At 43.6% G+C, this 26,360-nt stretch overlaps 1 protein-coding gene across 2 annotated transcripts in view; it reads right to left on the bottom strand.

The window, feature by feature from the left end:
• The window catches only part of Ptprb (protein tyrosine phosphatase receptor type B), a 112,393-nt gene that overhangs the window by 77,031 nt on the left and 9,002 nt on the right, over positions 1–26,360 (bottom strand). Inside the window, exons 3-4 of one of the 2 annotated variants that reach the window (XM_029482951.1) lie at positions 25,523–25,923; positions 7,213–7,486 (exon numbers count right to left, since the gene is read on the bottom strand). In XM_029482951.1, coding sequence (XP_029338811.1) covers positions 7,213–7,486; positions 25,523–25,923 — 675 coding nt within the window. Of the gene's footprint in view, positions 1–7,212; positions 7,487–7,913; positions 8,215–25,522; positions 25,924–26,360 lie in introns of those variants that run through there. The other variant, XM_021173460.2, reaches the window with a different exon arrangement.

Genomic DNA, 26,360 nt, shown 5'->3' with positions numbered 1-26,360 from the left:
TTGGAAGAGAAGCTGAGAAACAGCCAAGGCAGGTACCAGGAGGTGCAGCCAAATATCTGACACCCAGGGGTAGCCTGTGTGCTCATCCCAGATTACAAAATGCTGCCCTGCATTGCATGTTCAGTGTGACCACAACAGAGCCACACGTCCATGGGAGTGACAGACATGCTTGTTTATAGAATTTCTCGGTAGAGAGGATACTCAAACCAAGCAGCGGCAGGGACGACACTCATGTCTACTAACTCTAGGCCTGCAGAACTTGAACTATTGATTTATCTACTATCTTATGAAACTAAGTTGGAGTTGATTAAGGAGTGGTTGTAGGGGCTGGAGAGATGGCTCAGCAGTGAAGAGCATCAGTTGCTCTTCCAGAGGTCCTGAGTTCAACTCCCAGCATGGTGGCTCACAGCCATCTGTAATGGGATCTGATGCCCTCTTCTGGTGTGTGTGAAGTCAGCGATGGTGTACTCAGATGCATTAAATAAATATATGGAGAAGAAGAGGAAGAAGTGGTTCTAACACACAGTTAAGCATGGGCTTTAAGAGTGTGGGAGAGACACATAGAAGACAACAGCCAGAATCATGCCCAGGGTGGATGCTGACTTCTCAAGTCTTCCCATTGCATCGACTTAAGTGCCTTATCTGTTCCTTTCTCCTCTAGATTTATTGTGTGTCCCTGAGGTCCTATCGCTTTGTGCTAGATTACTCGAGATGTTGAAGCCTTGCCTCTCTTTCATGTCTTTACTATTGTCAGTTTATTCCAGGTGGGCCTCACCTATCTACCAGCCTCACCTTCCTTGAAGCTGCAAGAACTTCATTAGCACCCACTGAAGACCAAAGCCTAAGTGTGCTGACGGGCATTCTAGGTTGTCCTGACTCTGGCTTTCTCCCCTCTCCTTAATTTTATCTTTCTTTACTGTCTCACTCCGTCCCAGGAGACCTTTATGCCAAGTTTTGGTAGATTTACAGAAACTGGAATATCTATCAGTCTTGCTTAAAAGTGGGTGGGTAGCAAGCTTGGTTGACAGCAAGGTATATTTACTTGGCAATTTGTAAAACCGACATCAATGATTCAACTAAAACAATTGGAGGATTGGGTTTTGTTTTGTTTTAATTCATGGAAATCAGGTGAGGGTAGGGCTAGGGCATAATCCCAAATAATACCTGCTACATGTACTTGAAAATGAGAAGGCAAAATATTAGCCTAGAAAAGGAATTTCCCGGGGGCTGGTGAGATGGCTCAGTGGGTAAGAGCACCCGACTGCTCTTCCAAAGGTCCAGAGTTCAAATCCCAGCAACCACATGGTGGCTAACAACCATCTGTAACGAGATCTGGCGCCCTCTCCTGGAGTGTCTGAAGACAGCTACAGTGTACTTACATATAATAAATAAATAAATCTTCGCCATAGACTCATTCATATATTTGAATATTTAAAAAAAAAAAAGAAAAGGAATTTCCCACAGTCCTCAGCACATTTAATAGATTTCTAGTAGGGAGAGCTCCCTTTGTTGTTATTGCTGTTTGACTATCGTCAGTCTTCTTGCTTCCTTTAAGGATGCTGAAATATAGGATGCTGTTATAGGATGCATAATTCTATTGTGCCAATACCATCAGGATGGCACAAGGTATCTGTAAATCTCTAACAACCTAAAAGGCAGTTAGAGCAGTTTCAACAGTCAGAAGCCTCATCATATACCTCATTGCAGACTGACACATCATTCATGTCATTAACCACAATGCAAGCTTCCATATCATTTTCCAGGTCAACACATAAAATACTAAATAGTCACTAAGTGCTAGCCAAGGCCAGTGATCTGTGAATCTCAGACATACACTAGAGGAATACACAGAATAAGATGAATTATCAAGGTGGCTAACTTGTATCTATCCCAACACTGGCATTTATCCTGAGGATGGCTATAGGAAAGGGATTTTAGTCCTTGTTTCTCAATTCCTTACTTTAAATTGAACTAGCAATGTATATTCTTCAGAGTTATACTAAGAGCCAATATAGGTGAAGTGTGAAGGGTAGCCTTGGCCCACGAAGGCCACCTTGTAGAATGTGGTCGGTGTGAGTCTTGTTGCTAATATTGTGTTCCACAAGGGTGATGTCCCCATGCTTTGAGCAAACTTGTCTTAAATTTAGAGATTTTTTTTGTTTTGTTTTGAAATATCTCCGTATACATAGTGAGATATCTTGACGACTGAACCCAAGTCTAAACACAGCATTTGCATGTTTCGTTCCATCTCCTGCACATAGCATAAAGGTAATTTTATATACTTTGGGGGAAAAAAATCCCTGCAGAAAAGGGAGTTTCGTGGCATGGAATTTTCCACTTGTGACATCATGCCAGTACTCAGGAAGTTTCCGATTTGGGAGGATTTCTGATTCTTTTGGATTAGGACACTTGATCTATTCAGTAATAAAGGGAATCGTGATGCTAAGATTGAGAAGCAGAGAATAATATCCAGGACTTAATCAGAAGAGAGACAGCAAAGTCTCCTAAGAACCGGATGAAGTAAGCTCTATTTCTTCACCCCACTGTACAGATGAACAAATAGCCCCAAGGCAGAAGGTGACTTCCTTTACATGTCCTGGCCAGTGAACAGGGGAGGCGCTCTGCCTTCAGAATTCATCTCTTAGCCATTATACAAACTCTCCCTTCTGAGTGCCCACTCCAGCCTCCACGAGATAGAGTCAAATGGTATATTCATGAGAGGCTGAGGAGAGAGAGTTTGAGACCAGCCTGGGTGTACATAGGGAGACCTTGTTTCAAAAGCAAAAACAAAACCAAAAAACATATAATCAAGCAAAACCCAAGAAGTAAAACAAACAAACAAACAAACAAATCATACGGTCAACATAACAGATAGTTTATCCTTTATGTGAACTAAATAAGGAAGGTTTTGTGCCACAAAAAGCACAAAAAAAAAGAAAGAAAGAAAAGAAGGAAAAAAATCAACCAACCAACCAAAAAACCAACCTTTCTTCCTGTAAATAAATAGTCCCAGGCCTTATAGACTTAACCATATAAGAAGGCATGGTCCCCAAATCTTACTGCTAATGAATGATGCCAATGGCTCCCAAGCTGCAGAGTGCTTTGATGCACTTTGATTCCCTGGCTTTCTTATTTCTAAGTTCATGTTCGTTTCACATAGCACAGAAACCAGGAACTTTTTAAAATGACAATCTGTGCCAAACATTTTGATGATAGAAAGTTACAGATAGTTTTCAGAAATAATTTACTATACTTAAAGTTATAGTTAATTTGTAGGGTGAAGCTGCAACCCTGAAATGAGGGTGTATTTGAGAGAGGTGTGGTCTTTAAAGAGGTGAGTAAATTAAACTGGGGTCATTAGGTTGGATCTAATAGGACTAGTGTCCTTTGAAGAAGAGAAGAGGGACACAGTCATGCATGGATGGACAGATCTGTCACATTAAGAAAAAAACCTAGGAGTTCAGAAAACCCATAGACATTTTGACCTTTAAATCCTAGCCTCAAGGAATGAGGAAAAAAAAAATCAACTTTGTTTTTAGATCACTCAAGTTTTGGTGTGGCAGCCTTAGTCAATCCAGTACAATAAATAACATTTTGGGATGCAAATAGCAGCTGCTGTAGTAGCTTGAAAATTGAAGTGCCTAAATGTTTTTCATACAGACTAAGAAATTCAGATCACTTGAGGGTGGGGATTTTCGGACATTTTTTTTTCTAGAAAGATGAATAAGTAGCTGAGATTAACAAGATGAGCAGATGAATTAACAATGAATATTCCCTCCCCAGGTAAGTTTGCCACCTCTAGTTCACTGGGCTCAAGGAGATGAGATAATGTGTTGGAAACTGACCACTGCCTCAGCCAACAGTTCAACATCAAAAGTTACAAGTTGTGTTCACAGGAAGGACCTCAGTGTGACTTGCTAAGAACTTGACCTCTGTACAAAAACCTGAAAACCCCAAACCTGGAGCCCCAGGCTAAACCTAAGAAAAGCATCAGCCTTGGGCTAAAGAGCAAGATCTATCTGCCTTGGGCTATAGAGCAAAACCAGGAGGGCAGGAGAGGAAGGGGAGTGGGGTGGGAGGGAGAAGGGGGAAGGGGGAAGGGGGACAGTTGGAGGGGGGGAAGGAGGGAGGGAGAGGGAGAAAGGCATTAAATACTCAAAGCTGTCTGGATTATCAGCAACAAGGAATGTCATGTAGGACCCCAATTAGGATACAGGACCAGGCTAAGGCTCAAACTCACAAGAGATTCAACTGCCTCTGTTCCCCAAATGCTGGGATTAAAGATGTGCTCAGCGAATTTTGGATCTTAATGCTGGTGAAATGAACCAGAATTTTCACAAATACAGTCTTTGAAGCATGCCCACTTATTCACTTGGTATGAGTATTGTGGGTTCTTTTCCTGGTAAATTCACGACTATGCAACTTGACATTCACAACATTCTTGTTGTATTGCTAGTTAACGAGCAGATACACTTGAGAATAGCCCACTATCTTCTTTGTGGTTATGACAGCCTGGTACTCACGGGGCAGGACAAAGTCCTCATTCAGGAATGATGTGTAAGGCTGTGTGCCTTTGTCAGTATAACCTCAAATGCCTGTTCAAGGCTACAAGTTCAGGGGCCATTGTTTTGTACTATGACTTTATAAACCCATCCGTCTTTCTCCCACCATATTCCCTTTGCTATCCTGCACAGTGAATACTTGCTAACCTAAATTTGAATTCAAAATTTTCAAGTCTGATTTGAAATCTGGAATGGAATGCTTACTATTGCTAAGCTACTATTTATTTGATTTTTTTTTTAAATCTGTAAGTCCAGATCTACACAAGACAAAATAATCAAATATTTTGGACTGTCAGTAAAATCCATCACCAAAAATCATACCCGACCATGTAAGCAAGGGCCCGATATCAGTTCATGAGTAAGTCTTGCTTTTGTTATGATTCATGCTAGAGCAATACGGTTGGTAAAAGGCAGCAAAGAAAGAGCTTAGGTTTTGAATGATGTCTTTTGTTGTCTGAAGCTTTGTCTGGGTTGATATTGTGCCAGTTGGCATTGCTTTGGTAATAATAAAATATGATTTATGGATCTCATTGCTATAGCTTAGCAGTCACTATAGAGGAATAATTCATTTTTTTTTCTTAACAAAATAAAAACTTACATGTCTTCAAGACCTAGAAAGTACTACATATAAATAAACCACCACTGAAAATCATCCCCAAAACAATATTTAAAAATATTAATTCAAAATTTTGTATTTAAATGAAATTTTTATCTTAAAGACGTGAAGAATTAGGAGAAAGATCACACCATCGTACACACACAAGCATGGGAAAATGACCATTATGAAAACACCATCTGTAATTTTCATCCTGAAGCTCAGGAAATGTATGGTGAAAACTACCTCCTTAAGAAAAGTAATGAGCCTGGGATGTAGATCAGTTATACAGTGCTTGCCTAGTATGAAGCTGACCCTGGGCTCTGCCCCTTGCATGTACAACCGTCAATATAACATAGATATTTCTTTTGCTTCACCAACAGCCTCTGGACTTGAAGCATCTCCCTGAGTAACAATGAAAGGCTTGTTTTATAATGCTAACATCTATAGTGAACCTTTGCTTAGGATCTTTTGCCCAGAAACCAAATTCTTGGGTTAAACAACTGTCTCCAAGCTCCTTAAAGATTAAGGGTTTCCCTGAAGCTTCTGAAAACGCAGCTACTTCAAAAACAATCTCTCTGCTCCACTAAATACACACTGTTGGTGATACCCTTTCCAGCCTATCTGGAAGTCAAAGGTTTAACATCCTACAGTCATGGAACCATCTTTAATTTCCCAAAACCCAGCAAAGTAATGACTAAAAATCCAGCTGTTTCAACTCCCGGGAAACCATCTAATTTTGTCGCTGATTTTCCTCTTTCTGGCTCCGTATACACACAAGCACATTCTTAACATGCAGCTTATCTTTGCAAATTAAGGTTCCTTTAGTCCTCAGAAATCACCTCTGTGTTTCATCTGCAGTAAGCCAAATGGTCTAAGTGGACATTGTGGCTTTCATTTCAAGGACTCACTGAAATTTCCCAACTCTGCTTGCACTGCCTTTTGGACAGGTGGTCTTCAAAGAGCTGTGGTCATAGAAATCACCTTTGTTCTGGTGGAAATGGGAGGCACCAGTGCGAGAAATGCTTGTGATAGTCCCCATAAATGGGAAGAAGTAGGGCCTGAAGCATAGTCCAGTCTTTCATTTCACAGGTTAGAAAAGTAGTGGTGGTGCACGCCTTTAATCCCAGCACTTGGGAGACAGAGGCAGGCAGATTTCTGAGTTCAAGGCCAGCCTGGTCTACAGAGTGAGTTTCAGGACAGCCAGGGCTACACAGAAAAACCCTGTATTGGAAAAAAAGAAAGAAAGAAAGAAAAAAGAAGAAGAAGAAGAAAAGAAAAAGAGAGAGAATGGGATATGTGTGTGGAGGGGCACAGATTCTTAGCATCCACACACAGAAGGAATAGCCACACATGGAAGGGGTAGCTGAGAAAAATCACAGACCCGAAGTTCAGAGCAACAAAAAAAATATTCTCTACTGTTTTGTAATTCAAGAAATACAAAATCTTTTTTTTTTTTTTGCACCCTCATTTCAAGGGGCTTTTCCAACTTTCCCTATCTTATTCCTGATGATTTTATGTCCTGGTTCATGCCTTATACATATATCCTTAATCATCAAAACTTATTTATTCTCAAAACAGTTACCTAAAATGATCTGACGTTTGACAATTTAATGCAATGGAAGCTCAAACTACATCAATTTAAAAAATTCCCTCTGCTGCCCCTCCCCTCTCCCCCTGAATCTCCCCTCCCCCCCTTCCAGGTGCTGTTCATTCAGCTGCTGTTTAGAGCTTGCTTGACTCTTTAAGAGTCAAGCAAGCTACACTGATCAGAACTCAGCCAACTAGAAGTCATGGTCCAATATCACAGGTTATTCCTCTCTCTCTCTCTCTCTCTCTCTCTCTCTCTCTCTCTCTATATATATATATATATATATATATATATATATATATACACATATATACATATATCATATATGATATAATACATAAAATATATAAATAAGTACACATATCCTTTTTAAATGCCTACAGATCAAAGGAAAGGTTTGGTAGGAAAAGTCAAGTTTCGGCGTAGCGCAGTCTGGCCGTCCATTACACCTGTGAACGCTTTACCTGTCTGTAAGACCAGAGTGCTCTCTTCTCCATCCAGAGAAACAATCCTGAAGTTATAGATGGTCCCTGCTTGTAAATCCTTGGGGTTACATCCGTAGGTAAAGTTGTCTATCCGAATAGGATGGCACCACATGGGCCCCGAGGTATCACTGCTGTAGATGAGGCTAAAGTTACAGGGTGATCCAAAAGTCCTCCACTGGATAGACGCTGACAAGCTAGAGGCCCTGGACTCCAACAGTGTGAAGTTACATTTCACTTGCTCTGCCACTCCAGTCTGTAAAAGAATCAGAGAGCACAGATTAAGTCCATAGCCTGCACTGCCTAGAGATGTCCGTAGCAAGCCCCCCAAGTCACCTGTCCTCACCCCTGGAGTCCAGCTTCAGCTGGCCTCTCATCCTCCAGTCCAGGAAAGGGCCCACGGGGAAAGTGGCTGGCAGGAGACTTTCACACTAGTTGTCCCACCTCCCCCAGGAACAGTTGCAGACACAGGTTGCTTTCTTGACAGCAGGGAGAGCTGTCAGTTTGGTAAATGGTAGGGTTTCAGAGACGATGGATGGATGGCTCTCCCAGATAGGAGGAAAGGAGCAAGAGATTTCTGTACCTTTTTTCCTAGCAGCTCAGCCCCGGAGGCCAGCAACAGGACAGATTCAGTTCTTGGCTGGGGTGGAGCATCATCCCTAGACCTTGCTCTGCCTGCTTACCTGCACGATGCTCAGTGTGATCCACAAGGCCATTAGGGCTCCATGCCTCAGCATCTCGCTGGGAGGCCAGCCAGGACACCTCTGGGTACCACTTGTTGAGCGCTCAGCGCGCCCTGCGGGCGGGCGCAGCGCGCTACCCTCAGGGCTGGCGATGCTCAAGGGCCGTGGCCGCCGCTGCTTCTGCTGCCGCCCCGGGCGGGCAGCGGACACGACAGGCGGCGGGGACCCGCGGCGCGCGGCCCTTCCCACGCTGCCATTCTGACCCGCTCTGCCTCGCCCCCAAAGCCCCGTCCGGGACTTCCGCAATCAAAAGGCAATTTCCTTGTCTCCCGGCAAAGGAACAATGCTCGGGAGAGGGAGGGAGCCCTGAGGAGCCAACGCCTGAGGCTGCCAAGGGGGCCTGAGGCCAGCCAAGCTGCCACCCCCCCCCCCCCCTCTGCCCCCCCCCCCCCCCCCCCCCCCCCCAACCAAGAATCCCTTCCTGGGCCGCGGGGTCTTGCTTTCTCCTCCTCCTTCACTCTCACTTTTTCCTTCTCAGTGGCCCTTACCCTGTCTTCCAACCAGTAAATAGTGCTTGAGCCCTCTTGCTTTTCAGCCCCCCTCCCTTCTGCACACCCAGAGCCCCCCTCTCTATCTTCCTTCCTATCTTTCTCCAGGACCTCTTTTTTCCCAGGCTTAAACTTGACCCGAGCACATTTCCCTGGGTCGCCCACACTCTTTCCTGTAGCCTTTTATTAGAGGGCTTTAGTCCTTCTCACCTCAAAACACTCATTTGTCACGATGTGTATCCTCTTGACATAACCCAGAGAGAAAAGACCCGCCAAGAGCCAGCCCATCAACAGGAGCGCCATCTCTCCAAGCCACTTGCCCGTTTCTCTAGCACAGGTCTGTGTGTTCCCTAAATCTCAGGCAAATACTGTGAAGCTACAACAAAATATCCATCACCCATGTGCCCCTGCAGGCAATTCCACCGCTGACCATCCAGAAGGGCATGTCATGCCTGCCCCACCTGAGAGAAGAAGGCATTATCAGCTCAGTTCACTGGGAAACACTCCAGGACCTCAGCTTCTTTCTATGCCTTCCAAAGCAGCCGCGGTGTTTTCCACACTAACTGCAAGCGCATTAGAAACTGTCCTATACCCTGTAGAAATGTGTCTAGAAGTGGGTCCTAGATATAACTTCATCCGAAAAGCAAAAGTGCTTAATGGAATGTAGGTAAGAATAGCGAAACTTCGCAGCCACTTTCATAGTTGTAAGGTTTTGGGTGTATAACCCTACTGAAGTATCCAAGACAAGGCAGTCATGTTCGGATTCCCCCTCCCCTGTCCCCCCCCTTCCCCGCACGTCCTCCCCCTCCTCTCCATCCCCACAATTGTCATGTCTGCCTTGGCAACATAGTTGAGATTTCCATGCCTCGACTTTGGTCCAGATGTATTGAGCAAAATAGTTGGAAAGTTGTAACTAAAGTGACCTCTATGCTCTGGCAGGAAGGAACATTTTGAGGTTCTCTGATCTTCTTCTAACTTTGACATATCTTTGTGGTTTTTGCCTTTTAAAAATGCTATATCCCTGAGCTTGAAACATTCAAGAGGTGTGAGCCTGCTCTTGTTCTGACCATTAATAAGCACTCAAAAGTTTTAATTGGTGTAATCAGGGTGGTTGTCAATAACTATCTTGCATGAATTGTTATACTATATTTCAAATCACTGGGAGGAATAAGACATAAATCCCCCCCCACACACAGAGTAGGTAAACATGTTCTTGGCTACTTATGTCTAAGACCTACTTTGAGAAAACGTAGAAAATTTGAAACAAGTGAAAATTACTTCTGTTCCTTTAGAAAACATGCTTGGCACTATATCTTAATGAAAAATGGAGGTTTACCCCATTCAGACACCCGGGTTTTAGAAGCAGCTACACAGAGGCGTGAACTTCCCTTGCAAGTCAGCGAACACCCACCGCACATCAAGCACCTGCATGCTTCGGGGAAAGTGCAGAATTGCCTGTTTCTTCACCCAGGTTGCTTCCCTCACTCACTATATTTCCATTCTCTGCATCTTCAGCGGGGCACTCCTTTCCACCTCCTGTCTCATAGTTCCTTCTCGCTGCCATTAGCAGTATGCTTCTAGCAGTGTGGTTCGTTACAAGCACCAGCTGCCTTGAGATGTTTCTTCTCGGCTTACTCTTCTTCAACATTACCCCTTTCTTACCTCTCTATTTGGGAAACCAGTCTACTTCAGTCGAAGAAGAACAACATTCTAAAGGCTCCATGGAGAGAGCTACTGTAACATTGCAGGTGGGGAAGCAACTTTGCAAACCTTATTCCAATAAGGGTCAGCTTGTTCAGCTGCGGGTGCATCCACACCATTTTACTTTGTTATTTTATTTCGGTTTGTTTTAAAATTCACTCCCCGCGGAGGAGCAACTTACTAACTCCTGATATTTATGCTCTTCCTTCACATTTTTTCTGATGGATTTTTCTGATTGGCAATCTTTCTACTGAGATATACTAAATATTCACTCTTGCACAAGTGCGCGCACGCATACATACACACACACACACACGCATGCTCACATTCACTGACGCGTTGCATTCTTTTTGACCAGTTTCCTCGTGTATCTATTAATCCCTCCTTATGACTTAGATGCTGCTAAAGAGGAGCAAACAGGTCTGTGACATTAACATCTCCTGAATCACCGCTCAGGTGCTCCCACATTAACAGGAACCTGCTAAGAGTGAGCCTAGGAAGTAAGAACTGTCGTCTTTAAATCCATTTTCATTTTTGAGCTATCAAAGATGAACATGTATATTTAGAATAACTGAGTTTAATTTTTAATACCCTTAATATAGCTGAAGAATTCTATCAGTGCACGACAGAGAGGGCCAGTAGTTATAAACATTTCTTTTCCAAAGGTATATAATTGCAGACTTTATTGTTATTCTATCATTAACATCTTTTTTTTCTTGGATATTTTGTTTATTGACATTTCAAATGTTATCTATCTTTAACATCTTAAGGCTGACAACAGAGCTTTCAATACTTTCTGGGTTCTAAATATCCCACAAAAATTAATAGAGAATGAGACAGCAGGGCCAACTTAAACGACTAGGATGTAGGACGTATAGGGGCTAAGCAGGTAAAAGCATTTATTGCTTTTGCAGAAGACCTGGGTTCAGTTCCCACACCCACATGGTGATTCACAACCATCCTTAGCTCCAGTTTCAGGGGATTGGATGTTCTTCTGACCTCACAGGCACCAGACCTGTGTGTGGTGCACATCATATAACTGCAACAAAGCACTCACACACGTAAAGTAACATTCTAAAAAAAAAAAAAAAATCACAGCTACAGTATTCTTCAAATATGGCTAGAGGATCCAGGAAGCACAGGACACTTGCCCTACTCATGAAACTGTATAAATAGAGCGTGTAAATACGTTGACTTGCTTCTTCTCTGCTCTCTTTGTTTGGAATTCCTCAACTGCCTTTGAGCCCATCATATGGCCCCGCGTTTACTTTAGAAGTCACTGCATTCCAGGAATGCAGACCATTCTGCACTATTACAGCGGATATCATTTTCTCCGAGTCATCAGGAAACCTTTCCCAGACTCCACAGGAAGGGTGTGGCTGCTTCTGACTAGACATCGGTGGTCACTGAATAGTTGTCTTTTAAAAACTGTGATAAAGATTCCTGGTAACAATCCTGTTTGAGTTAACACAGCCGTTACTTACTTACAAATGCACAGCTAAGGCATAGATCTTGCTACATTGTGAACATAGACACAGAGTCTTACACCAGTCACAAAGAATCAAGACCACTATTTGGGAATGGTCACTTGATGCCTTCATATATTCTTCATACTTAGGGGCTTATTGCAAAGAGTCATTGAAGAATGCAAGTAAACAAGTCTATAAGAGGCGTATAGGGCACGGTGTACACGTTCCTGAGCACAGGATCCTCCATCCCCATGGGGTGGGGGTGGGGGGATGTCATCCTCTCAGTCCCTACCTTCCTGGAAACCCTCAACCTCAGATGTTTGCCTTTTTATAAAGATTTCATGAAGGAGGACAGGTTGCATCATTGACCTATGGCAATGAACTCAATCTTCAGCTCTTTCCCCCTCCATGAGACCCTTCCAAGCCATCCTTGATTTCCCCAGCCTTCTCAACCCCATTAAATGTTTTATCAGCCATGCCTCTAAAAATCACTGTGTTCATAAAAGCTTGGTCTGGTTGAAAACAGTGATCCCCTCTCTTTATTCATTTGAAACTGTTTAAGGGACCTAAGTCAAATGTCTTAACAAAATATATTTTAATTATTTTGGTGCTGGAAGAAATTACAAGGACTATAGGAACTGTGAACCAGGAGCTGTGGATAAAAAAAAAAAAAAAAAAAAATCTGCAGTCAGATTGTTCCTTTAGACTTTAAGCCCAATGGGCCCATCCGTGGTCCAGTGCTCCCTCCCCTACACAAGCTTTTGTCAGTGGCTGATAATGCCTGGGTAGAGTTGGGGTGTACTTCCTGCACCCCTACAATGTCAGTTACCTCACAGTGGGGTTAGTTATATGGTGGCTGCACCTATGCTTAATTTGGTTTGAGTAAGGAACAACGTTCTCACATCTCTCCTTATCTCAGGGTGAGTGAGGCCACTCCCCAAGGAAACTCAGACCCAGCAAGTGATGCTCACTGCTTCCATCCCATCTGGAACACATTACTTTTCCTCTGCTCACTAGGTCTCCACTCACAAAACAATGGCACTATGAGTGTGTGCCCAGCACCCCGTTGTAGGCACATTCAGCCCAGCACCCACAGTAGGCACACCCAGCCCAGCACCCGGTGGTAGGCACACTCAGAACACTACCATTATATTTTGTCTTCTATAACCAGTAGCTTTTTCTAAGCATGCCACCACCAGGGTTTATACTATCATAAGAATATGCCTGCTGGGTGGTACACATAGCATCCCTTGATATCTCAATAGGAAGGAGGTGAGCTATGGTAGACCAGATTGACCAGGGTGTGAGTCAGAGAGCTCAGTGGTAGAGGAAGCCAAGTGGACCAGGAAAACTAATCCAAGCCTCTCATTGAATTACTAAAAGGTCATGGTCCTCACACAGGACCTGGCCCAGGCTCTGGCCTATGTTTGAGGACTCCTCCTCTGATGTCAGACATCAAAAGGAAAAAGCATCCTTTATACTTTTCACCTCACAACATACTTGTTCAATTCAGAGCAGCAATGTGTGTCAATGTTCTAATTATTGACGCATTTGAGTACTGTCTGCCTCTTTGGTCTTTTGAAAGGAATTCTCTTAGGACAGAGCATTGTTTTCTCCTTCTGCACACGGTTCAGAATACAGTAGCATCTCAGTAAATATTTTCTGAGGGAATGACTGGATCTTTGTAGCTGCTTGGTAAGTGCTGTCATGTGAATACGTTCTCTGACAAGCTCTTTAAGTATGGCCCTGCCGCATGCTTCCAAATGCTGTCCTGAATGAGAAAAGGAGGATTGGAGAGAGAGAGAGAGAGAGAGAGAGAGACAGACAGACAGACAGACAGAGACAGACAGAGACAGAGAGAGAGATAGAGAGAGACAGAGAGGCACACAGAGACAGAGACAGAGAGACAGAGTCAGAGAGATAGAGAAACACAGAGGGAGAAACACACACAGACACACACACACACACACACACACACACAGAGGGAACAAGAGAAATAGAGAGACAGAGATATAGACACACAAAGCAGGGGAGTGGGAGAGAGAATAAAACAGCAAGAGATTGATTTTGAAGGAAAGATGGAAAAAGTAGAACAAAATAAAAGTGAGAGCAAAAACTGAAGGAAAGAGGAGGAGGGGGAGGAGGAGGGGGAGGAGGGAGAGGAGGAGGAGGAGCATGAGGAGGAGGGGTGTGGTGACAAGGAGGGAAAGGAAGGGATAGGAGGTAGGGAGAAGGATGGAGAGGAAGAAGATGAGGAGGAGACATGCTCCTGTAGGACAGTGATCAGTGCTTATCTGAGAACTTGTTAGGAATCGTATTTTATGGCTCTAGCACAGCCCTAGGAGATGTAATGCAGAAGGTGGAGGAAACCATTTGTTTCAACAAATCCTCTGTGCTATTCGGTGAGGAAGAGCCAATCAAACTCCAATGGCAGTTTGGATTGTTCCCTAATAAATCTTCAACCAAAATTTCATTGTTAGGCGAGTTACTGTTATCACACCCTTCTTAATTTCTCTTAAACGTCACTGACCTCTCTGTTTCTGAGAGGTGACAGAGACTACTTAGAGGGTCTTGAACAATTTTAGAATTTATAAATTGGTTACCTTTATAAGTATCAGGCATGTCTTGATTTTTATAACATCGCATGCAGAATCAAGTGTGGGTGCTAAAGAAAGAAAGTCTTAGAGACACAGCCTACTGTAACATCAATGTTAGGTACAGGACCAAGTCTGGTGTCATTTCTCCTAGGAAGAATTTTTTTCTAGTATTAGGTATCAAACCCAGGACTTTGCACATTCGTGACAAGTGTTCTGCCTCCCGTTTATATTCTAAACCTGTATTTACCTGTCTCTCTCTCTCTCTCTCTCTCTCTCTCTCTCTCTCTCTCTCTTTCGTCATCAGAGGCTTGCCAAGTTGCCCTGATAGCCTCAAACTTGTTCCCTAGCTCAGGAGGAAGGCTTTGAATTTACATCTGTTTTCCCTGGCTTCTGAGTAGAGTAGATGAGTTTATAGACCTGCTCACCAAGTTTGCTAGAAGTGTGCATGTGTGTGTGCATGTATATTCATGTGTGTGTGTGTGTGAACATGCACACAAGCACATTATGTGCATGTATGTGTGCATGTTCATGTGTGTGTTTGCATATGTGCATGTGTGTGTGCTTGTATATGTGCATGTGTGTTCATGTGTATATGTGTTCATGTGTGTGTTTGTAAATGTGCATGTGTGTGTGTTTGTACATGTGTATGTGAATGTGTGTGTGAGCATGTGATGTATGTGCTTGTACATGTGCATGTGTGTGCATGTGTATGTGCATGTGTGTTCATGTGTGTTCATATGTGTATGTGTGTGTGAGCATGTACACTGCCTTCCATCTCTCCCTAGATCCTAACACATTTCTTCCTAACCTCAAGCTTTCCATTTTTTTTTTTTTTTTGTAAAGCTGACCATTGAATCCAATTTGTGTTGCCTGTGTGTCCATGGTGGTGGAGCCATCTATAGGAGGAGCCATTCCCCAGAGAAAAATGACTCTCTTCTACCAACACATCTTCAGTTAGATGTGGGCCTTGTGAGCTCCTCCCTGACCCATGCTGGGCTTTTGATTGCCTTCATCTTGTGCTGGTCTTATGCAAGTAGTAACCATAACTATGTAAAAGAACTTTTTCATTCAAATCTCATGCAATATCTTTTATTTTTATTTTATTTTATTTTATTTTTATTTAGAGACTGGGTGCTGTGTAACCTAGGCTGGCTTTGATCTGTCTTTGTAGCTGAGGATGGCTTTGGACTCTGGCTCGTCCTGCTTGTACCTTCTGAATCGAGTGTTATATGCAAGTACAACCACAGCAAGTGAATGTGGTGCTTAGGACATAAGCCAGGGCCTTGTTTACACTGAACACTCTACCAATGGCACCCCAGTAATTCTTAAAAGAAGGCATAACAACCAGGCAGATGTGTCCAGTAAAACCAATCACAAGATATCAAATCCTTTTCTAAGTTTTCCTTTGTATTGCCTCAGTAGAAAATTGTGGTAAAAGCTAATTAAAATTGTGTTAGCTTTTACTACAATTTTAACCTGCAGCAAGTGCCATGCATTTTAAAAGAGAAGCCCTCGAAGAGAAGAAATCATAATTTTGATGAGCGGTCATATTTTTTTTTTAAAAAAAACACCTCATGACCATCCTGCTTTGTATTTAGAGATAAAGTTTGGAGTACTTAAAGAAGTCTTTCTAGATAAACTTCCTAGATCTCGAGTCTTCAGGAAATAACAAGAACATTTGGAGGGCAGTTTTAGGGGTCGAAAGAGGAGGCATGAACTGTAATTCCCAGCAAAGGGACGGGCGTGTTGGGACCTAAGATTGCTAACAGTAAAATAACCTTCTATGAAGAACACTAAGGCAACTGACGGATAGTAAAGAATAACAGAGTCCGCGGAAGAGAATGTCTTTCTGAGAACCTTCAAACGGCAGCGAAGTCACTCTGCATCCTATCTTGTATCCAAAAGAAGCTGTTCAGTAGATCAGCACTGGAGACATTTAACATCTATCCAGACTCCTGGCCATGCCTCAGTTTTCTGGAAGCAGGGGAGGTGGGGAGAATTGCTATCAGTAAGCTCCACCTGCATTCTTAGATATATCCTTAAGGCTTCTTGGTATTTATTTTCCACACCAATTTCTTATCCTTTTCTCTTTTTGCTTCTCTTTCTCTTTCTCTTTCTCTCTCTGTCTCTGTCTCTGTCTCTCTCTTTCTTCACCCCACTCTGGGAGGAAATGGATTTGAGTAGCTTTCATCCTTGCATTGTAGCCACAGGTAGACAGACATATGATGCACAAGCACCAGGGACCCTCAGGGCATTGCAGGGAAGCACTTCTTCAAGCTCCAGGAACATCCCCAATACCATATCTGAATTTTTGCCTACATCATAGCTGCCACCACCCAACCCAAGAGACAAATCTATTCACACACAGGTCAAGCCAGAGCAGCAAGACTTCCCATAGGACAGTCAGTGTGTGCATGGCTCTTAGGGAGTATGGCTTTATGAGCCAGGCTGTGATATGCACAATGTCTATTCTCCCACATCTTGACAGTAGATAAATAAAACATGGCATAAGATTGACTTCTCAAGAAGAGTAAAGCGGGATTGGAGAGAAAGCTCGTTAATACAAAGTACCCAGTGCTCTTGGAGAAGACTTGGGGGTTCTATTCATCGAACCCATATGATGCTCATGGCCATTGATAATGCTAGTTCTAGGAGATCTGATATCCTCTTTGGGCTTCTGTGTGTACCAGGCACCCATGTGGTACACATAGTCACATGCAAGCAAAACACTCATTCATATTAAGGAAATATATGTCAAACAATTGGTAAAAAGGAAACCTAAACCAACAAGCAAACAAAGTCTTTACCTTATCTAGATACTTAGGATCAGAAACCAAAGACATACTTTAAATATTCTACAGGTCACATCGTGCATTCCAATCTCTGAATCCTTTAGCCATTAAAAAGAAGAGGCTTATAATGTGAGCAATATAGGTGACTTTTGGCTTTTACAATGAGATCTTAGCATTGCTTTAAAAGTCAAAATAAGAAGGCAATACTGAGAAAAATCAAATCTTTTCCTTGTTTACAAAAAGTCTTCAAAAAAAAAAATCTCGACTTTGACTCAAGAAGGAAAAAAAAAATCAAAAGATAGAACCCTGATCTTTCTACATTCTGCCTGTTTTTTGGTTATCTCTAATTCAACATAGCTTCCTTACCCCACCCTTCCCTCTTGGGTGAGGCAGACACAGGCTTCTCTCAGACCTCTGAGCACTGGGCTGACAGTGATCAAAGCAGAAGATCAAAGGACCTTATTATCACGATTTCCACAAATGTAATGTGAAAACTCTCAGCCAGATTATAGAGGCCTTGAAGGAAGGAGGCCTGTTCTTCATTCCCTCCTCCACATCCCTAGGCCATGGTGACCGGATCTCTCATATATTGATAGAATAAAACTTTACATTCTCCCACTAAACAAGGGCTTGGCAAAGAATTTTGTGCAAATCTTCTAGAAAATAACATCCTCATTCATCCCTTTGCCAAATTAGAACTCTTTGCCTTCGAGACTCTAGTCCCTAGACCCCAGTCTTGGTAGAAACTGACATGCATGAAGCAATTGTCAATAGGGGTGGACCCCAAGTCCCTTCAAGAGCTGCTGCTTCTCAACAAGCAGGAGACATGACTGAAACTGCTGCCTGTACCACGGAGAGCAGAGCCCTCAGCCAAGTAGTCATTTGCTTAATTCTGCCCATAGTTCTGCTTTCTTCCCTCGTCAGTCACACCACCCCACATCCCCAATCTCGCAGAGAGAAGAGCAAACAGCCAAGTCCACAGGCATACAGACCAGACAGCAGGCATCTAGCAAGGGAATACAACAGCTTGCTCATCGGCCCAGATCCATGAGGGATCTAGAACAAGAGAGCCCTGGCTCCTAAGCAGAGAGTTCTGCAGTGGGAGGATCTCATCTGGACCTGCTGATGAAGGTTCTGTGTTCCCTTCAAGTGCAGGAGAAATGGAAACAGATGGTGACTTTAGTCATAGCTCCTGGAATTCACGGTCTCGCTCCTTACAGGACTTCTCACCAGATTCTACAGTGAGGGGGTTTCCCAGCTGTCATTCTGTGCCTGGCATCTGAAGGTGCAAGGATAGCTGGGGTAAGCTGTAGACACTTAAGTGCTTACTTCTTCTCAGGGTGTCTTTTATCTTATCTTCATACTTAGCGTGCGGCTCAGCAGCCAGTTCTGACTTTTGGCTTCACTGACTTTTTTTTTTTTCCTTTTTTTTTTTTTTTTTTTTTTTTTTTTTTTTTGCAGATTCATCTCATTTCTTTCCTATTGTGGATGACAATCTCACCTCCCCTTCTTCCACCCAGCCTCTCCAAACCCCACGTGCTGTCACCACAGTTCCTGAAGAGGATGCATCTTGGTATAGCTGAGCTACTGGCCTAGTTGTAGCTCAGTAGCTTCCTGGGAATCAGCACACATCTTTGCTGATTTCTTTCTATTTTGAAAATAACTATTTTTGAGAGAGTCACACATTAACAGGTGAACTGTAAGACTTACACACGTGGTTTCTACAACCTTTCCCTGGACCTACCAATTTTTCTCACTGTCTCTGTCTCTTCCCTCTCTCTGCAGATACAGGAATTATCTTAGACTAGGCTGTGGGCATCCTGAATTAGGTTTGAAGTCGTAATAAAGTCACTAAATTAAGGAACTTGAAAATGAATGCAAAACTTAAACCCACAGTCCATATTTCAGTTTCATCAATGACCCCAGGCACAATACTTTCAGTGGTTCCTGTGTTCTTTGTAGTAGAGGACCCCGAGTTGCACTGAATTGCCAAATCTCTTCATCATCTTGAGTTTGGAACACCTTTGAGTTTTGTGAGATGGACTTGGCTGCCTCTTGTTCTTTGAATGATTCCAGCTGGTTTTTCTGTAACATCTGCGTCCCCCACCCCACCCCATAGTTGACTTCCTTGCTACTGAATTCAGGTTCTACAGCCCCAACTGTGCTTTCTCGAACACGCTGATTACGCAATGATCTCCTGATCACAAACCCAGCTTCAGACTAGAATCGCTGGGAGATTCTCTTGCTCTAAGGGCTGAGTTTCCACTTTAGGGAAATCTGGTTTAGGAGATCTGAAGTGGGATCTTACCCCTGTAGCTTTAAAAGTCAGGCAGGTGACTCAGGCACAGAGCAACCAGGGTGAGGGGCATAGACTTTCTGAATATTTGGCACAGTTTGGCTTCTCTGTTGATCTTAGTTTCCCTTTCCTTTGGCATTCTTCTTCTCCTGCATCGGCACTTGCTTCCAGTACATTTCCTCTGCCCAGAGACAATAGTATGCCAGAGAGAGGTGCCATCTCAGAACATATGGCCTATTCCATAGCTGCATCTTATGTGTGTATATCTGTGTCAATGAGTGTGTTTCTGTGTGTGTGTCCATGGTGTGTTTCTGTTTCTGTGTGTGTGTATGTCTCTCTGTGTGTTTGTATATGTAGTATGTATGTATGTCTGTGCATTTATGAGTGTGTGTTTCTCTGATGGTATGTGTGTGTATCTGTGTGCCTATGAGTTTATGTTTGTGTTTCTGTGTGTGTGTGTCTGTGTGTCTATGAGTGTGTATCTGTGTTTCTGTATGTTTGTGTCTGAGTCTGTGTTTTTGTGGGTCCCTGTGTGTTTGTGTATGTAGTATATATGTGTGTCTGTCTATGAGTGTTTCTCTGTGTGTGTCTCTCTGTGTGTGTTTGTGTGCAATGTGTGTGTGTCTATGAGTGTGTGTCTGTGTTTCTGTGTGTGTCTTTGTGTTTTTGTGTGTGTGTGCTTCTGTGCCTAGTCTGTGTTTCTGTGTATGTGTGTGTCTGTGTGCTTGTGTGAATGTTTGTGTCTGTATTGTGTGTGTGTATGTGTGTTTTATATGGTGACAAATTATCAGCCCAGCTTCTCTATGAATAAAATGAAAGGAAATACAATTTCATCCCAGTAAAATAAAAATGGAAGGAAAATAAAGGAATCCTTGAAATACTAAGGCTGGAGGGGTCAGGTGAATTTAAACTCAGTTGTGCTGTTAGCAGATGGTCACCCACTTTAACTGAATAACCAAGAAACTGCGTGTTGGAATTAGGATTGGATGTCACTGACTATAAGGTAGGGACTTAGAAACACACACTAATAACACGACAATATCACTTCCTGCTTTTTAAACCTCGACACAGGGGCTGGGAAGACAGCTCTGCTGTTCAGAGCATGTTTTGGGTTTCCCTGGTTGGCTGACTCACAACTGCTCATAATTCCACCTCCAGGGGCATTAGATGCCTCTGGTCTCTGAGAGCCCTGCCCTCACATGAACACACCTCACCTTCCCCTAAACACAAATACTCAAAAATAATACAAATGAACATTAAAAATAACCTTATCAGTCTCATGGTCTGTGATATTTGATTCCATTCATAATAGACAGTCTAAGTGTCATACAGGTTCTCTGAAGACAGTTTGCATTGTCCTCTAGGACAGTGGGTCTCACTCAACCTGTGGGTCAAGACCTCTCTGGGGTAAAAAAACCAAAAAACCAAAAAAAAAACCCCAAAAAACTAAAAACCAACCAACCAACCAAACAAACAAAACAAAAAACCCTGACCTTTTCAAAGGAGTCCCCTAAGAAAACACAGATATTTACATTGCGATCCATAACAGTAGCACAATCACAGTCATGAAATATCCATGAAATAATTTTATGATGGGTGGTCAACACAACATGAAGAACTGGATTAATGGGTCACAACATTGGGAAGATTGAGAACCACTGCTCCAGGCAGTGGGGATACCTTCTGTCTTTAGTCAGCCTACACCACAGGTATCCCCCTGCGTCTTAAGTGACCCGGTAAAGGAGGTTTGCACCCTTCATCACATGGACCGATGGCGCCTTTTCTACCCTTTCCTCCTCACACCGGGCTGCGATCTCTTTGAAGGCCAAATGGGAGGAAATGCAGAACTGTGAAAGCTTAGCCCAGCACCACAATGGCTATTCACGAACTGAGGAAATGCAGCCCCTCCCTGGGCCAGAGCGAGGGTGGGGTGGGAGAGGAAGCAGGCTGTGAACCTCTAGGCAAGATTTATAGATAGTGGCATCAGAACCAGCCAGTCACCTTGTGTTTATGCACGCTCAGCACTTTACCCCTTCCAGAGTATTATCACAGAATATGCTAGCTCATCTGGGTTCCTCCACCCTGGGCAGGAATGATAAAACAAAGACTGAACGAAGCCAACACTATTGAAGGTTCATCCACACATGGCTAGGGTACCAAGGTGATTTCTTTAATCAGGTTTTATTATCATAGTCTCATGAGGCAGATGAAGACCCATAATAATCTCCATTTTGAAGAAGGAATTGTGACTTGAGAACAAACAATGGGAACTTAAACTAAGAAAGCTCCTTTGACACTGAAGACCGAGTTCTTTATTTCTGCATCGTGACCTGTTAATTCCCTTAATGTCCGGAGTTGGAGGTTGGGGAAGGGAAGGGGGTGGGGATGAGCCACAGAGCTAGGAGGCCAAGTCCTGGTCCAAGCATACAACCTTCCGCAGTCAAACCCATCACGTCCTTCAGGGAGGGCATGAGAAAAGTGGGGAAGGTAAAGAGAAGAAGCACTGCATCCTCGAAGTGACTGGAGGATTATTTTGTATGATTACTGAGAGCTGCAGTTCCCGTATGTCCTCCTTGGCTTTTGCCTTGATGAACAGGGGCAATATGTTAGAGAATGTGGTGATTGTATGTGTGTACGTGCGCGTGTGTACGTGTGTACACTCTTGTTATTTTTCTCCTTAATCATTCGAGCAAGTCCTTGGATTGTAGCCTCTGCATATCTCAGCTAGACATTTGCAAAACAGAGCTAACGATGACATCTGTGGTGTTGATGATGATTCAACTTGGTATCTTGTTTAACGGATGGACATGGATGGATTCATCCCAACAACATGTATATTGCTTTTGTGATTTTGCTGAGGTTTTAAAACAAGAAGCAGTCTTTTTCCCTATTCCTTGATTCTGGGTTGGTTCCTAGCCTGCTTTAACCCCCGAATGTGGCATTGTGTGACTCCGGAGTCCATAGCTCTAGAATCCCCGAGCCTTTACCTTTGGCCTTTTATGAAGCTGGACTAACTTCCTATCATGAAAGGGAAGCTGGTATTGTTTACTGGAGGATGCAGGGTCATGAGGTGAGCCTAGATGGCCGGCTTAGAGCCAAGGTTGGATGTTCGTCATGCAAATGAGCTGAGTGTAGATCCTCTAGCCCTGTGACTCGCCCTCCCCCAAATGCTCAATGCAGTTGCAAAGTTGAGGCCAGCATGAATCACCTGCCCAATCAAATCTACTGCAGTCCACTCTAGTCCAGTTAACTCCAGTCTGGTCCATTCTAGTCCAGTCCACTCCAGAGAAGCGCACTCCAGTCCACTACAGACCAGTCCACCCCAGGCCAGTCTACTCCAGAGAAGTCACTCCAGTCCAGTATACTCCAGACTAGTCTACTCCACTCCAGTTTACTTTCTCCCATTCCACGTTGTTTTTCTCACCTACATTCTGTTTTGTTCCACTCTAATCCACCCCAAACCTTGCCTTCCTTTTCCCCACAGCTTTAAGCATTTTGTTAGGTGTTTTTGTCAAATACATACAGTCACAAAAACCCATCTTCACTCAAAGACACCCCCCACCTACAGCTCAATTTAAAATCTCAATCCAAAATCTTCACAAACCAGATGCTATGTAATATAGAAAAAAAAGTCTGAGAGAGATTTAAATAGAATTTCAGACCATTGAGCTGAACTCAAACAGTTCATATTCTTGCCAAAGTCACTCTCTCAAAGGGCATGGGCTTTGAATTCTAAGTGGCTGTGTTACTTCTCAAAGTATCAAACTCCAGTTGTCTAAGATGAATGAGTGTAAAGTAATTCTCCTTTAAATCAAGCTTGGTCAGAAGGCCGGCCACATCAGAGTGTAGACTGCTGAAAGCTGTGAGTGGAGAAGCTGTCTTTGGAGAACACATGGCTTTTCTACCTTGACTTCCCAGGGCATAGTCAATATTTTGCCCAAAATTCAGGAGAGCCAGAAGATGAGCTACTGACCATGTTGGACACCTCATCTAGGAACTCACACAAACACTGGAGCGAGAAATGAAATTCAAAAAACCAAACAAACCCAACCCAACCCAACTCAAACCAAACCAAACCAAACCACCACCACCACCACCACCACCACCACCACCACCAATCCATTTTGTCTGCTGTGATCCAAGACTGTAAACCAATCCACTCCACTGATGGAGGCTGATCCTGTGAGCTCTGTCATACAGTTAGGTCCACCCAACAGAGATGCATTTGCCACAAGGCTTTGCTGCTGTTTGTTCTGAATATACTTTTGCAGAGCCAGGCCAACTCTTGAACTTATTTCTATGCTTTATAATGTCAGACCTATGCAAAGACCACCTTTTAGAACTCAGGCCGACAGGTTTCCATAGTAGTCTATTCAATGCCTCTTGTTGGATATACTCCCCCACCCTGTACTGTTATATATAATAAGTTTAAATGTGAATGAATGCTCTGCTAAGTTAATGGTACGGTGCGTCTTCTGTTGAGAGGCACAGGCAGCTGGAAATAAAGGGTGTGAACATTCGTTTTCAAAACCAAGTGGCAAATACCTCATTCAGACTCGTGGATGAAACGGCAGGGGAATGGGAGAACTAGGGAGAGCCCTGATCATGGGGTGATCATTGGAAGCTCCTAAAGTCATGGCTACTTCATCTCCTGTCCCCCTTTCCCACTTTTCAAAGCCAGCAGCTGCTCTGGAACCACAATCTCTGAGTCAACATGTGGTCAGAAGTCAAGGCAGGAGCGAGGGGCTCTGATGATGTCTTAAGCCCTGATGGGATGGAGAGATGGGAGGGGGATAGCTGACCTTCAAAAGCCAGATTTAGAGTTTGTTTTCTTGGAATAGATATTTATATTAATGGGTGGAGGTTGAGGGCTATGCTTGAAAGTGATGTAAAGAGGTCCCCCAGATAAATAAATAAATAAATAAATAAATAAATAAATAAATAAATAAATGTAAAAGTATTGGGCTCTCCTAACTAGGCAAGAAATGAACTAGGTCAGAGGGAAGATTTATGGTAACAGAAAATGGAAACCATAAATAAATAAATAAATAAATAAATAAACTCCCAGGAGTTTTTCAATGTCCTCACTGTATTTGTCTTGTGATCAATAGTGATAGATGTCCTCAATAGCTGGGGACCACATGCAATATTAGGTTTAATGCAATGCAAAGACAATGAGGGTTCTAACTGGGTGGATGTCATTTGGTTGATACTGGGTTTTTACAGTCTTTAAGTTTGGGTTGCCTTTTTCTTTTCTTTTTCTTTTTTTTTTTTCAAGACAAGGTTTCTCTGTGTAGTACTGGTTGTCCTGGAACTCACTCTGTAGACCAGGCTGGCCTCTGTAGACCTGGGTCTCAAACTCAGAGATCTGCCTGCCTCTGCCTCCCAAGTGCTGGGATTAAAGGCTCACACCACCATTGCCCAGCTTTAGGTCGCTTCTTAAGAAAGAGCTAAACACTCCCGAGCCAAGTGTAGACTTTTCCTTTTGTTTGTTTGTGCTATGGATTAACTCATGCTTCTCCCATGTGTGCACTCGAGGGTTTTACCATCAAGACACACCCATGTTTTCCGTGGCACACACTATTCTCATTACACCACCACTGCCTACTTTGTGGCTCAAACATCCAAGAAGAAAGCAAAGCCAAAGAAACGGACACTCACAGCAGAGAGACTGTTTGGGTAGCCCCCATGAGCTACTGATACTGCTGTTCATTCGCTTGCCACGTCTGTCACCTGGCGGACCACCAAGATCATAGGTAGGTGATCTCAGGAGATGTTGATGGAGGGGTGCCATGCCTTCTGCTCATTGTTATCATCCCAATTGATCACAGTGACGCTGGATCTGTCACCACTTGGTGATTCTCGCCCCATGGAGCATAAATAGTTTGGAAATGCAAAGTTCTGGTCTCACCTTCTATTTAGCTTTTTCAGACTACTTTGAAGACCGTGAACCCCCGACTTCGGTTCCAAAAATGCCAATCTACAAGAGTACAGGTTTGGCACAACAAGTCCAGTTGTCTCCATCTCATCAAGAAAGAGGCAGAGATTTCACAGGTTTCCTCATTATGCCCAAGACGTTTATGCATAATTTGCAGGCGAGACACAAAGTGACTGACTTCTAAACGCGCAGGAGAAATTTGAACAAAGCAAGCCTTCTCACGGGAAGACTGCTCGCCCACAACCGTACCGCCCCCCTCTCCTTTTACCTCTGTGGTGATGCTGGAGAAAGGTGGAGTAGTCAGCGGGCTCCAGGATTCGTCTGTAGTTCCAGCCGTGTGCAGACGGGGGAGACCTCTCTTGCTGCTGCTCTGACTGTAGGCCTCGGCAGTGCTCCCGAGGGTCTCTGCAGTGCTCCCGAGGGTCTCTGCAGTGCTCCCGAGGGTCTCTGCAGGGCTCCTGAGGGTCTTTGCAGTACTCCCGAGGGTCTCTGTAGTGCTCCCCCGGGTCTCTGTAGTGCTCCCAAGGGTCTCTGTAGTGCTCCCGAGGAATGTCTCTGTGGTATTGCTAATGTGGCTTGGGCTATATGGGACGGTGTTAGAAGTAGTGGCAATCTGGGGAGCAGCTGAGTTTCTAGCAGTCCGCACCGAGACTTCTGTACCCAGGCCAGCTGAGAAGAGAGGACAGTGGGGGGAAAAATCATTCTCACGTTTTCTGAATTTTATGTGAATTCTTCACATAAAATGATCTTGTTTTGAAATAGGCTATCATAAGGCGCAGACTGGTCTAGAACCTGCTATGTAGCCCGAGGACAGTGAACTCCTGATCATCCTGCCTCTACTTCCTAAGTGTTGATGTGTGGACCATCATGCCTGGTGTATACTGTGTCAGGGCTCAAACCCAGGCCATGATGCAGGCTAGGCTAGGCAAGAACTTTACTAACAGCCACATTCCCAGTACCACATAAAAACAGTTGTTATGTAGTGAGTAAAGGCCCTTCAACAAGGAGCATGTGGGTAGATATAGTGCTATAAAAAAGCCAAGATCCCCTCAGCGAATGACAACATCTAGTTGCCCTGTCCAGCTTACCCATCCTTCATCCATCTG

This window comes from Mus caroli, chromosome 10 (genome assembly GCF_900094665.2).
Source record: "Mus caroli chromosome 10, CAROLI_EIJ_v1.1, whole genome shotgun sequence".
In the NCBI taxonomy this organism is placed as follows: domain Eukaryota; kingdom Metazoa; phylum Chordata; class Mammalia; order Rodentia; family Muridae; genus Mus; species Mus caroli.
This window is presented reverse-complemented; position numbering and strand designations above follow the sequence as displayed.